Below are 13,190 nucleotides of genomic sequence, written 5' to 3'. Positions count from 1 at the left end.
TCGGCCCCTCATCCGGGAACTCGCCATCCCCTCCATGGCACGCCCCCTCCCCTCCCGGCACTCGCCCTCCCCTCCCCGGCACTCGCTCCCTCCCCTCCCCGGCACGCGCCCCCTAACCCTCCCCGGGACTCGCCTCCTCACCCCTCCCTGGCACTCGCCCTCCCCTCCCCGGCACTCGCCCTCCCCTCCCGGCACTCGCAATCCTCTCCCCCGCACTCGCCCCTCACCCCAGCACTCGCCCCCTCATCCCCTCCCCGGCACTCGCCCTCTACCCCCTCCCTGGCACTCGCCCTCCCTTCCCTAGGACTCGCCCCCTCACACTGTCACTCGCCCCCTCACCCCTCCCCGGCACTCACCCTCTCACCCCTCCCCGTCACTCGCCCCCTCACCCTTCCCAGGCACTCGCCCTCCCCTCCCTTCCCCTCCCCGGCACTCACCCCGGAGCTCACCCTCCCCTCCCCGGCACTCGCCCTCCCCACCCCGGCACTCGCCCTCTCCTCACCGGCACTCGCCCTCCCCTCCCGGGCACTCGCCCCCTCACCCTGGCATTTGCCCTCCCCTCCCCGGCACACGACCTTCCCTCCCCGGCACTCGCCCCCTCCATGGCATGCCCCCTCCCTTCCCCGGCACTCGCCCTCCCCTCCCTGGCACTCGCCCTCCCCTCCCCGGCCCTCGCCTTCCCTTCCCCGGCACTCGCCCTCTCCTCCCCCGCACTCACCCCTCACCCCAGCACTCGCCCCCCTCACCCCCTCCCCGGCACTCGCCCTCTACCCCCTCCCTGGCACTCGCCCTCCCTTCCCTAGCACTCGCCCCCTCACACTGGCACTCGCCCCCTCACCCCTCCCCGGCACTCGCCCTCTCACCCCTCCCTGGCACTCGCCCCCTCACCCTTCCCAGGCACTCGCCCTCCCCTCCCCGGCACTCGCCCCCTCCCCTCCCCGGCACGCGCCCCCTAACCCTCCCCGGGACTCGCCCCCTCACCCCCTCCCTGGCACTCGCCCTCCCCTCCCCGGCACTCGCCCTCCCCCTCCCGGCACTCGCCCTCCCCTCCCCGGCACTCGCCTTCCCCTCCCCGGCACTCGCCCCCTCACCCCTCCCCGGCACTCGCCCTCCCCTCCCCGGCACTCGCCCTCCCCTCCCGGTACTCGCCCTCCCCTCCCCGGCACTCGCCCTCCCCTCCCGGTACTCGCCCTCCCCTCCCCGGCACTCGCTCTCCCCTCCCCGGTACTTGCCCCCGCACCCCGGCACTCACCCTCCCCTCCCCGGCACTCGCCCTCCCCTCCCCGGCACTCGCCCTCCCCTCCCCGGCACTCGCCTTCCCCTCCCTGGCACTCGGCCCCTCATCCGGGAACTCGCCATCCCCTCCATGGCACGCCCCCTCCCCTCCTGGCACTCGCCCTCCCCTCCCCGGCACTCGCTCCCTCCCCTCCCCGGCACGCGCCCCCTAACCCTCCCCGGGACTCGCCTCCTCACCCCTCCCTGGCACTCGCCCTCCCCTCCCCGGCACTCGCCCTCCCCTCCCAGCACTCGCAATCCTCTCCCCCGCACTCGGCCCTCACCCCAGCACTCGCCCCCTCATCCCCTCCCCGGCACTCGCCCTCTACCCCCTCCCTGGCACTCGCCCTCCCTTCCCTAGGACTCGCCCCCTCACACTGTCACTCGCCCCCTCACCCACTCCCCGGCACTCACCCTCTCACCCCTCCCCGTCACTCACCCCCTCACCCTTCCCAGGCACTCGCCCTCCCCTCCCTTCCCCTCCCCGGCACTCACCCCGGAGCTCACCCTCCCCTCCCCGGCACTCGCCCTCCCCACCCCGGCACTCGCCCTCTCCTCACCGGCACTCGCCCTCCCCTCCCGGGCACTCGCCCCCTCACCCTGGCATTTGCCCTCCCCTCCCCGGCACACGACCTCCCCTCCCCGGCACTCGCCCCCTCCATGGCACGCCCCCTCCCTTCCCCGGCACTCGCCCTCCCCTCCCTGGCACTCGCCCTCCCCTCCCCGGCCCTCGCCTTCCCTTCCCCGGCACTCGCCCCACTCCTCCCCCGCACTCACCCCTCACCCCAGCACTCGCCCCCCTCACCCCCTCCCCGGCACTCGCCCTCTACCCCCTCCCTGGCACTCGCCCTCCCTTCCCTAGCACTCGCCCCCTCACACTGGCACTCGCCCCCTCACCCCTCCCCGGCACTCGCCCTCTCACCCCTCCCTGGCACTCGCCCCCTCACCCTTCCCAGGCACTCGCCCTCCCCTCCCGGCACTCGGCCCCTCACCCGGGAACTCGCCATCCCCTCCATGGCACGCCCCCTCCCCCCCCCCCCGGCACTCGCCCTCCCCTCCCCGGCACTCGCCCCCTCCCCTCCCCAGCACGCGCCCCCTCACCCCTCCACGGGACTCGCCCCCTCACCCCTCGCCGGCACTCGCCCTCCCCTCGCCGGCACTCGCCCTCCCCTCCCGGCACTCGCCCTCCCCTCCCCGGCACTCGCCCTCCCCTCCCCGGCACTCGCCCCCTCACCCCTCCTCGGCACTCGCCCTCCCCTCCCGGTACTCGCCCTCCCCTCCCCGGCACTCACCCTCCCCTCCCCGGTACTCGCCCCCGCACCCCGGCACTCACCCTCCCTTCCCCGGCACTCGCCCTCCCCTCCCCGGCACTCGCCTTCCCCTCCCTGGCACTCGCCCCCTCATCCTGGCACTCGCCCCCTCCTCCCTCCCCGGCACTCGCCTTCCCCTCCCGGGCACTCGCCCCCTCCCCCTCCCTGGCACTCGTCCCCTCCCCCCGGCACGCGCCCTCTCTCCCCTCCCAGGCACTCGCCCTCTCACCCCTCCCTGGCACTCGCCCCCTCACCCTACCCAGGCACTCGCCCTCCCCTCCCCGGCACTCGGCCCCTCATCCGGGAACTCGCCATCCCCTCCATGGCAGGCCCCCTCCCCACCCGGCACTCGCCCTCCCCTCCCCGGCACTCGCCCCCTCCCCTCCCCGGCACGCGCCCCCTAACCCTCCCCGGGACTCGCCCCCTCACCCCTTCCTGGCACTCGCGCTCCCCTCCCCGGCACTCGCCCTCCCCCTCCCCGGCACTCGCCCTCCCCTCCCGGTACTCGCCCTCCCCTCCCTGGCACTCGCCCTCCCCTCCCCGGTACTCGCCCCCGCACCCCGGCACTCACCCTCCCCTCCCCGGCACTCGCCCTCCCCTCCCCCGGCACTCGCCCTCCCCTCCCCGGCACTCGCCTTCCCCTCCCTGGCACTCGCCCCCTCACCCTGGCACTCGTCCCCTCCTCCCTCCCCGGCACTCGCCTTCCCCTCCCGGGCACTCGCCCCCTCCCCCTCCCTGGCACTCGTCCCCTCCCCCCGGCACGCGCCCGCTCTCCCCTCCCCGGCACTCGCCCTCTCCTCCCTCCCTGGCACTTGTCCACTCCCCCCTCCCCGGCACTTGCCCCCTCCCCGGCACTCGCCCTTGCCTCCACGGCACTCGCCCCCTCACCCTGGCATTCGCCCTCCCCTCCTTACCTCTCCAACCCCCTCCACACACCCCTTCACACCTCCACACCCCCCCACACCCCCCTCCCTGCCACACCCCCTCACACCCCCCCCACTTCCCCTCCCTCCCCTCACACCCCCCCTCCACCCCCCCCCCCCCCCCCTCCACACACACAGCCCTCCCCTGCACACCGACTGCTGCCGAGTCCTCACTTCTCCTGCGGCGACCCCACACCGTAACCAACCATCAGCACTGATTGACGCCATTATATAGGTGTTTTAATTGATGCCAGTGTGGTCACGTCGGCGGGACTTCAGCCCATCCGGCCAGGGGAAATCGGGCAGCCCCAGGGCGCATAGCGTCGCCCCAGCCATTCTCCGAGGCGGGCGGCACGATTCACGCGGGGCCAGAATTTGGGGGGTCAGAGAATTCGGCGGACGGCGGGGGTGGGGTTCGTGCCGATCCCCGGCGATTCACCGAACATGCGGGTGGTTGGAGAATCCCGCCCACGGTCTCAGCGGTCGGGAACCCAGCATGGCGGCTGTGGACTGTATCCAGTACTGCCACAATCAAGGGGGGGAGGGGAGCCGTGCTGCTGGCTGGCGGTCTTCGGTGAGGGCTGGGGGACTGGTGGTCGGTGGCGAGGGGATGTCTAGGGGGGCACTATCTGACAGGTTGGGTCCACGCACTGCTGGCGCCGTATTGTACAGCACGAGCGCTGCAGGTTGTCACTGTGCGCATGCGCGGCCTCTGACCCACCGTTTATTCCGTGAAGGCCGTGTATTTTATGTGGTGTGGCTGCTAGCCCCTCACTGGTCGGAGGGTCGGTGCTGGAGCTTGCTGATTTTTGTCATCGTAAAACTAGACACTTCCTCCGGACAAAACCTCAAAATCGGAGAATCCGGTCCCCTATATTTAAATGATGCCGGACATCCATACAGTCAGATCAGAAACAGAGAGATGTCTGCAAGCTCACCTGCCAGCCCAGCTCTGATATTGCAATGATGACTCCCTATGCGGCCTCCTGGACCATGTGTAGGTGTGCAGGAATGTGCTCTAACAATCTGATGGGTGGAGGAGGCCAAACAGGGAAACCAACACTACATGGGCGCAAGTGGCTGATGATGTCAGTGCCCAGAAGGCACACAAGAGGTCAGTCATACAGTGTGAAAAAAAGGATTAACCACGTTATTCACTCTGCCAGGGGCGTTTCATCACATGGTTGCATAAGCACAAAGATTCCAATACGCCAGTGTCCAAGACACAGTGGCAATGGCATGTCTTACCTCACAACCTCACTTCAGTGCATCCACGCTATGCTGGAGTGACCACTGTGCCTCCTTCACCCCTCAGCAGACATGGAAGGGGGGTGTGTGGGCAGATGGGGGAGGAAATGTGGGGGGAACCAGTAAACTCCCCAAATGACATGCCTCTCTGACCCTTCCCCTTGAAGGCAGATGGGTGGAGAGCTCTGGAAGGAGTGACGAGAAGAATGGCATCAGATGGATGGAATAGCTTGGATCATGCTGGTATGGGAGGGATGAGAGGGGCAGGATGACATTGGAGACATGGCGTGTGGATACCTCGGGTGCAAGGGGATGGCATGGAGGTTGGGATTAGAAAGGTGTATGGCAGTAGAACATAGAACATAGAACACTACAGCGCAGTACGGGCCCTTCGGCCCTCGATGTTGCGCCGACCTGTGAAACCATCTGAAGACTATCTGACCTACACTATTCCATTTTCATCCATATGTCTATCCAGTGACCACTTAAATGCCCTTAAAGTTGGCGAGTCTACTACTGTTGCAGGCAAGGCGTTCCACACCCCTACTACTCTCTGAGTAAAGAAACTGCCTCTGACATCTGTCCTATATCTCTCACCCCTCAATTTAAAGCTATGTCCCCTCGTGTTGGTCATCACCATCCGAGGAAAAAGACTCTCACTGTCCACCCTATCTAACCCTCTGACTATCTTATATGTCTCTATTAAGTCACCTCTCAGCCTTCTCCTCTCTAACGAAAACAACCTCAATTCCCTGAGCCTTTCCTCGTAAGACCTTCCCTCCATACCAGGCAACATCCTAGTAAATCTCCTCTGAACCCTTTCCAAAGCTTCCACATCCTTCCTATAATGTGGTGACCAGAACTGCACGCAGTACTCCAGGTGTGGCCGCACCAGAGTTATGTACAGCTGCAGCATGACCTTGTGGTTCCGAAACTCAATCCCCCTGCTTATAAAGGCTAGCACACCATATGCCTTCTTAACAGCCCTATTAACCTGGGTGGCAACTTTCAGGGATTTATGTACCTGGATGCCGAGATCTCTCTGTTCATCTACACTACCAAGAATCTTGCCATTAGCCCAGTACTCTGCATTCCTGTTACTCCTTCCAAAGTGAACCACCTCACACTTTTCCGCATTAAACTCCATCTGCCACCTCTCAGCCCAGCTCTGCAGCTTATCTATGTCCCTCTGTATCCTATAACATCCTTCAGCACTATCCACAACTCCACCGACCTTCGTGTCATCTGCAAATTTACTAACCCATCCTTCTACACCCTCTTCCAGGTCATTTATAAAAATTACAAACAGCAGTGGCCCCAAAACAGATCCTTGCGGTACACCACTAGTAACTGAACTCCAGGATGAACATTTGCCATCAACCACCACCCTCTGTCTTCTTTCAGCTAGCCAATTACTGATCCAAACCGCTAAATCACCTTCAATTCCATACTTCCTTATTTTCTGCAATAGCCTACCGTGGGGAACCTTATCAAACGCCTTACTGAAATCCATATACACCACATCAACAGCTTTACCCTGATCCACCTGTTTGGTCACCTTCTCAAAAAACTCAATAAGGTTTGTGAGACATGACCTACCCTTCACAAAACCGTGTTGAGTATCGCTAATCAACTTGTTCTTTTCAAGATGATTATAAACCCTATCTCTTATAACCTTTTCCAACATTTTACCCACAACCGAAGTAAGGCTCACAGGTCTATAATTACCAGGGTTGTCTCTACTCCCCTTCTTGAACAAGGGGACAACATTTGCTATCCTCCAGTCTTCTGGCACTATTCCTGTCGACAAAGACGACATAAAGATCAAGGACAAAGGCTCAGCAATCTCCTCCCTGGCTTCCCAGAGAATCCTAGGATAAATCCCATCTGGCCCAGGGGACTTGTCTATTTTGACATTTTCTAAAATTGCTAACACCTCCTCCTTTTGAACCTCAATTCCATCTAGCCTGGTCGACTGAACCTGAGTGTTCTCCTCGACAACATTGTCTTTCTCCAGTGTAAACACTGACGAAAAATATCCATTTAATGCTTCCCCTATCTCCTCTGATTCCACACACAACTTTCCACTACTATCCTTGATTGGCCCTAATCTTACTCGAGTCATTCTTTTGTTCCTGATATACCTATAGAAAGCCTTAGGGTTTTCCTTGATCCTATCCGCCAACGACTTTTCGTGTCCTCTCCTCGCTCTTCTTAACTCTCCCTTTAGGTCCTTCCTGGCTAACTTGTAACTCTCAAGCGCCCTAACTGAGCCTTCATGTCTCATCCTAACATAAGCCTTCTTCTTCCTCTTGACAAGTGCTTCAACTTCCTTAGTAAACCACGGCTCCCTTGCTCGACAACTTCCTCCCTGCCTGACAGGTACATACTTATCAAGGACACGCAGTAGCTGTTCCTTGAAAAAGCTCCACATTTCGATTGTACCCATCCCCCGCAGTTTCCTTCCCCCATCCTATACCTCCTAAATCTTGCCGAATAGCATCATAATTGCCTTTCCCCCAGCTATAATTCTTGCCTTGCGGTATATACCTATCCCTGCCCATTGCTAAAGTAAACATAACCGAGTTGTGATCACTATCACCAAAGTGCTCACCTACATCTAAATCTAACACCTGGCCGGGTTCATTACCCAGTACCAAATCCAATGTGGCCTCGCCCCTTGTTGGCCTGTCTACATACTGTGTCAGAAAACCCTCCTGCACACACTGCACAAAAACTGACCCATCTATAGTACTCGAACTATAGTATTTCCAGTCAATATTTGGAAAGTTAAAGTCCCCCATAACAACTACCCTGTTACTCTCGCTCCTGTCAAGAATCATCTTTGCAATCCTTTCCTCTACATCTCTGGGACTATTCGGAGGTCTATAGACAACTCCCAACAGGGTGACCTCTCCTCTACTGTTCCTAACCTCGGCCCATACTGCCTCAGTAGACAAGTCCTCAAGCGTCCTTTCTACCGCCGTAATACTTTCCTTGATTAACAATGCCACACCCCCCCCTCTTTTACCATCTTCTCTGTTCTTACAGAAACATCTAAATCCTGGAACCTGCAACAACCATTCCTGTCCCTGCTCTACCCATGTCTCCGAAATCGCCACAACATCGAGATCCCAGGTACCAACCCATGCTGCAAGCTCACCCACCTTATTCCGGATGCTCCTGGCGTTGAAGTAGACACACTTCAAACCAGCGTCCTGCTTGCCGGTGCCCTCTTTCGAACTTTTAACCCTATCCCTGACCTCACTACTCTCAACATCCTGTACACTGGGTCTACAATTTAGGTTCCCATCCCCCTGCTGAATTAGTTTAAACCCCCCATTGGAGAAGTGGGAAACAATAAAACAATGCATTTTCATCAGGGTTACCTTTCAGTTTCTCAATCGATGCTCCCAATTTCTACAGTTAAAACTTCAATTCCTGAAACTTTATATTCGGGAACATATAAAAAATTAACTCGATATTTGCAAAAAAGGCATTAATTTTAGCATATAAATTTTAAATATATTATGTCATGTTTAATTTCTCACACTCCTGACATTTACATTCTATCAAGGTGGTAATCGAGCTGATGAAGAATCACAATCATTTCTGAAAAGTGGGTCACCTGATCAAAAAAGCAAGTTACCTCCAGAAACTGGAACAAGTAAGTTATTAGCCATTTTTACCTGACATTATATTTCATTTTTCCAAATGAATCCCTATTTGTACATCATTCAGGTAAAACATAACTTTAGATTTGAAGTTTCTGTCTTCCAAGTTCAATGACAAAAAGGCATCAAAATTTTAATGCATATGAACATGCAAATTAGGCCCTTTGAACCTGGCCCTATGTTCAGTAAGATTATGGCTGATCTGATTGTAACCTCAACTCCACATTCCTACCTACCCCTGATAATCTTCACCCTCTTGCTGAGTAAGAAACTATCTACCTCTGCCTTAGAAATATTCAACAACGCTCTTCCACCATCTTTTGTGGAAGAGAGTTCCAAAGACTTGTGACTCTCTGAGAGAAAACATTTCTCCTCACCTCTATATTAAATGGACCATGCCTTCTATTTAAACAGCGATACAGACTAATGCAGCCTGAAGTTATCCAAATATTGAGGCCGGGATTCTCCAATCCCGCGGCCAAGTTCTGACGCCGGCTTGAAAAGCGGCGCCAACCACTCCGGCATCAGCGGCCCCCGATATTGAGGAATGCTCCCCTTCCCAGGGGGGCTAGTTCGGCGCCGGAGTGGTCCCCGCAGCTCCAGACAGCGTGGCACGACCGGCGCGATTTGGAACTCAAAGGACAACATCAATTTGTGCACAGTACACATTGTGGTGGTATGAATGGGAGCACTGCCATTGGTGCAGAGCATTGGTTTCCCATTGGCTCTTGCTGGTCATGTGCCTCTCATCTGATTGGCTGGGACTAGTCATGTGACTGCTCACCAATTGGTCAAGAGGCAAGTAGACCCCGCCTCCGAGTTGGGGTATAAGTACCAAGAGTTCCCGGCGGTCGGCCTTTCCCTGTAGTCGACCACCGGGCTAACAACTAGCTGATTAAATCCTAAGTTTGGACCTTATCGTGCCTCGCGTCCAATTGATGGTACATCACACATGCACTTCAGACAACGTGAGATAGCAGCAAATGAGAACAACTCGAGAGGATTTAAACTAGTATGGCGCGGTGGTGGGAACCATAGCGTTAGCTGAGAAGGTGCAATAACTGAAAGGGAAATAGAGAAGAAAAATAAGAAAACAACAACATCACCCATTCTGCTCAAATGCAGCGTACTGGAGTTTGATTCAACACCAGAAGTATAGCAGGTAAGGCAGATGAATGTAGAGCACTGATTAGTACTTGGAACGATGATGGCCGCTGAACGTCAGAGGATACAGATGCTTCAGGAGAGATAGAGGGGGATGTCAAAGGGGTGGGGAGTAGCATTACTGGTTAAGGAGAATATTATAGCCGTACTATGGGAGGACACCTTGGAGAGCTCATACAATGAGGCAATCTGGGTAGGGCTCAGGAACAGGAAGGGGGCAATCACAATGTTGGTGTTTATTACAGGCCCCCCAACTACCAGCGAGAGATAGAGCAGCAGATAGATAGAGAGATTTTGGACAGGTGCAAAAGTAACAGGGTTGTGGTAGGGTATTTTAACTTCCTCTATATTTACTGGGACACACTTATTGCTAGGGGCTTGAATGGGGCAGAGTTTGTAAGGTATATCCAGGAAGGTTTCTTGATGTAATATGTAGCAGTCCAACTAGGGAAGGACCTGGGTTTGGGGAATATGCTTGGGCAGATGGTTGAGGTTTCAGGAGGGGAACATTTTGGGATTAGTGACCATAATTCCGTATGTTTTAGGGTGCTATTGGATAGGGTTGAGTGTTAAGGTACTAAACTGGGGAAACGCAAATTACGATAACATTAGACAGGAACTGAAGAATTTGGATTGGGAGCAGCTGTTGGAGGGTAAATCAACATCAGACATGTAGGTGTCTTTCAAGCGACAGTTGATTAGGATTCAGGAAAGTCACGATCCTGAGAGAACGAAAGATAAGTATGAGAAGTTTAGGGAGCCTTCGATAATGAGGTATATTGTGAACTGCGTCAAAAAGAAAAGGAGGCTTTTGTACGGTGTAGAAGGGTGGGGACAATCGAAACCCTTGAGGAGTATAAAGAAAGTAGGAAGGTACTTAAGCGGGAAATTAGGAAGGCGAGGAGGGGTCATGAAAAGTTCTTGGCAAGTAGGATCAAGGTGAATCCCAAAGCTTTTTACTCATATGCAAAAAGCAAGAGGGTGGCCAAGGGAAGGATTGGACCACTTAAGGACAGTGGGGGAATCTATGAGTTGATCCAGAGGAAATTCGCGAGGTACTAAATGCGTACTTTGCATCAGTGTTCACCAAAGGAAAGGAGTTTGTGGAAGTTGATTCTTGGGTAGGGTGTGTGGATACTCTGGGTCATATTGACATCAAAAAGGAGGAGGTATTGGATGTTTTAAAAGACATGAAGGTAGATAAGTCTCCTGGGCCTGATACAACCTACCCCAGATTACTGAGGGAAGCAAGGGAGGAAATTGCTGGGGCCTTAACTGACATCTTTGTATCCTCATTGGCGACAGGTGACGCCCCAGAGGACTGGACATTAGCTAATGTGGTACCACTGTTTAAGAGAGATAGCAAGGAAAATCCAGGAAACTATAGGCGGGTGAGCCTCACGTTGGTAGTAGGTAAATTATTGGAGAGAATTCTCAGGGACAGGATTTATACCCATTTGGAAACAAATGGACTCATTAGTGACAGACAGCATGGTATTGTGCAGGGGAGGTCGTGCCTCACTAACTTGATCGGGTTTTCTGAGGCGGTGACAAAAATGATTGATATGGGGAGAGCGCTGGATGTTGTTTACATGGGTTTCAGTAAAGCCTTTGACAAAGTGCCTCATGGCAGACTGGCACAAAAGGTAAGGTCACACGGGATCAGAGGTGAGGTGACAAGATGGGTACAAAACAGGTTCTGATTAGTAAGTTTGCGGATGACACCAAGGTTGGTGGAGTGGCAGATAGTGTTAAGGTCTGTCAGAGGAAAGAGCAGGTGATAGATAGGTTGGAGGCATGGGCAGAAAAATGGCATATGGAGTTTAATCCGGACAAATTGGTAGATCTAACATAAAGGAGGAATATACAGTAAATGGCAAAACAATTAGGAATATAGAAAGTCAGAGGGATCTGGACGTACAGGTCCACAGATCTTTGAAAGTGGCAACACAAGTAGACAAAGTAGTCAAGAAAACACATAAAATGTTTGCCTTCATTGGACGGGGCATCGAGTATAAAAACTGGCAAGTCATGCTACAGTTCTAGAACCTTGATAAGGCCGCACTTTGAATATTGCGCACATTTCTGTTCACCCCACTACCAGAAAGGTGTGGAGGCTTTGGAGAGGGTGCAGAGGATGTTTACCAGGATATTGCCTGGTCTGGAGCATGTTAGCTATGAGGAGAGGCTGAATAGACTCGGACTGATTTGATTAGAGTAACAGAGGTGGAGGGGTGACCTGATAGAGGCCTACAAGATTATGAGAGGCATGGAACGAGTGGATGGGCAGGCACTCTTTTCCAGGGTGGAGAGGTCAGTCACTACTGGGCATAGGTTTAAGGTCCATGGGGCAACGTTTAGAGGAGATGTGTGAGGCAGGTTTTTTACGCAGAGGATGGTGAGTGCCTGCCAGGGGAGGTTGATGAAGCAGATACATTAACGGTATTCAAAAGGCATATCGACAAATACATGGATAGGATGGGTATAGAGGGATACAGCACTAAGAAGTGCTGAGGGATTGGCCAAGGGTGGTATTATGACTAGTACAGGCTTGGAGGGCCGAAGGGCCTGTTCCTGTGCTGTATTGTTTTTTGACGTGAATGATGGGGCAGACTGGAAGAGTGAATGGCTGTGTGGTACCATTTAAATATTGGCACTATGAGGTGATGGTGTGTCAGGATAACTCAATGTGATTTTATGTGTTCCTCACGTGTGTATAATTTTTAAAAATAAATTGAGAGTGCCCAATTAATTTTTTCCAATTAAGGGGCAACTTAGCATAGCCAGTCCACCGACCCTGCACATCTTTGGGTTGTAGGGGTAAAACCCACGTCAACTAGGGGAGAACGTGCAAACTCCACATGGAAAGTGGCCCAGAACCGGGATCGAACCTGGGACCTCTGTGCCGTGAGGCAGGAGTGCTAACCACAGCACCACCATGCTGCCCCTCACACATGTATAATTAATGAGCTGAACACCACAGGGTTTGCAGGTTCAGCTGCGTCACTCTCCAGCGAAAGTCACCCCGACTTCCCCTCCCTCCAGTTGCAGGAGATTGAGGTATATTCAGGGCAATGATAGAAAATTACCAGCAATTATTATCAAAAGTAAGATGTAATTTTCCATGGGTACGAAGATATTGACGTGAAAACTCTCTGCAAAATAATAATATTTCTCCTTAGATAAAGATGTAACGAGGTGAGCTAAATACATATGTATTCTTTCACTATTAACCAAATGCATCATTACTGTATTTCCTGCTCCTTTGTACAATGTGTTTATGTTTTGCATTTTTGTGTTCATGTAGATTCAGAGCAAACCCCTTCAAGTGATCAAAACAGTGAATATAATTCACGTGAAAATTCATCGGATGAGATAAAAGACAAAAGTAAGACAGGAACTGAAGGTGAGTCAAGGAGCAGAGTTGAAGAATGATTGGCTATGTGGTAACATTTAAATATGGCACCGAGATATTGGTGCAATGAGGTGATGGCGTGGGAGAATCAATCCATGGGATCTGATGTGTTCCTCACACATGCATAATAAATGAGCTGAACACCACAAGATTGTGTCTGTCAGGTTCTGACACTCTCCAG

The 13,190-nt window shown here is 54.7% G+C and overlaps 1 protein-coding gene across 1 annotated transcript in view; it reads left to right on the top strand.

Annotated features, from left to right (window-relative positions):
* Positions 1–13,190, top strand: part of LOC119970954 (dentin sialophosphoprotein-like) — a 165,850-nt gene that overhangs the window by 38,920 nt on the left and 113,740 nt on the right. Inside the window, exons 5-6 of the mRNA XM_038806066.1 lie at positions 8,334–8,423; positions 12,902–13,000. Coding sequence (XP_038661994.1) covers positions 8,334–8,423; positions 12,902–13,000 — 189 coding nt within the window. The remainder of the gene's footprint in view (positions 1–8,333; positions 8,424–12,901; positions 13,001–13,190) is intronic.

The sequence above is a fragment of the Scyliorhinus canicula genome, chromosome 9 (assembly GCF_902713615.1).
Source record: "Scyliorhinus canicula chromosome 9, sScyCan1.1, whole genome shotgun sequence".
NCBI lineage: Eukaryota > Metazoa > Chordata > Chondrichthyes > Carcharhiniformes > Scyliorhinidae > Scyliorhinus > Scyliorhinus canicula.
Note: the sequence above shows the minus strand (reverse complement) of the source record. Positions and strands in the feature narration are given on the sequence as shown.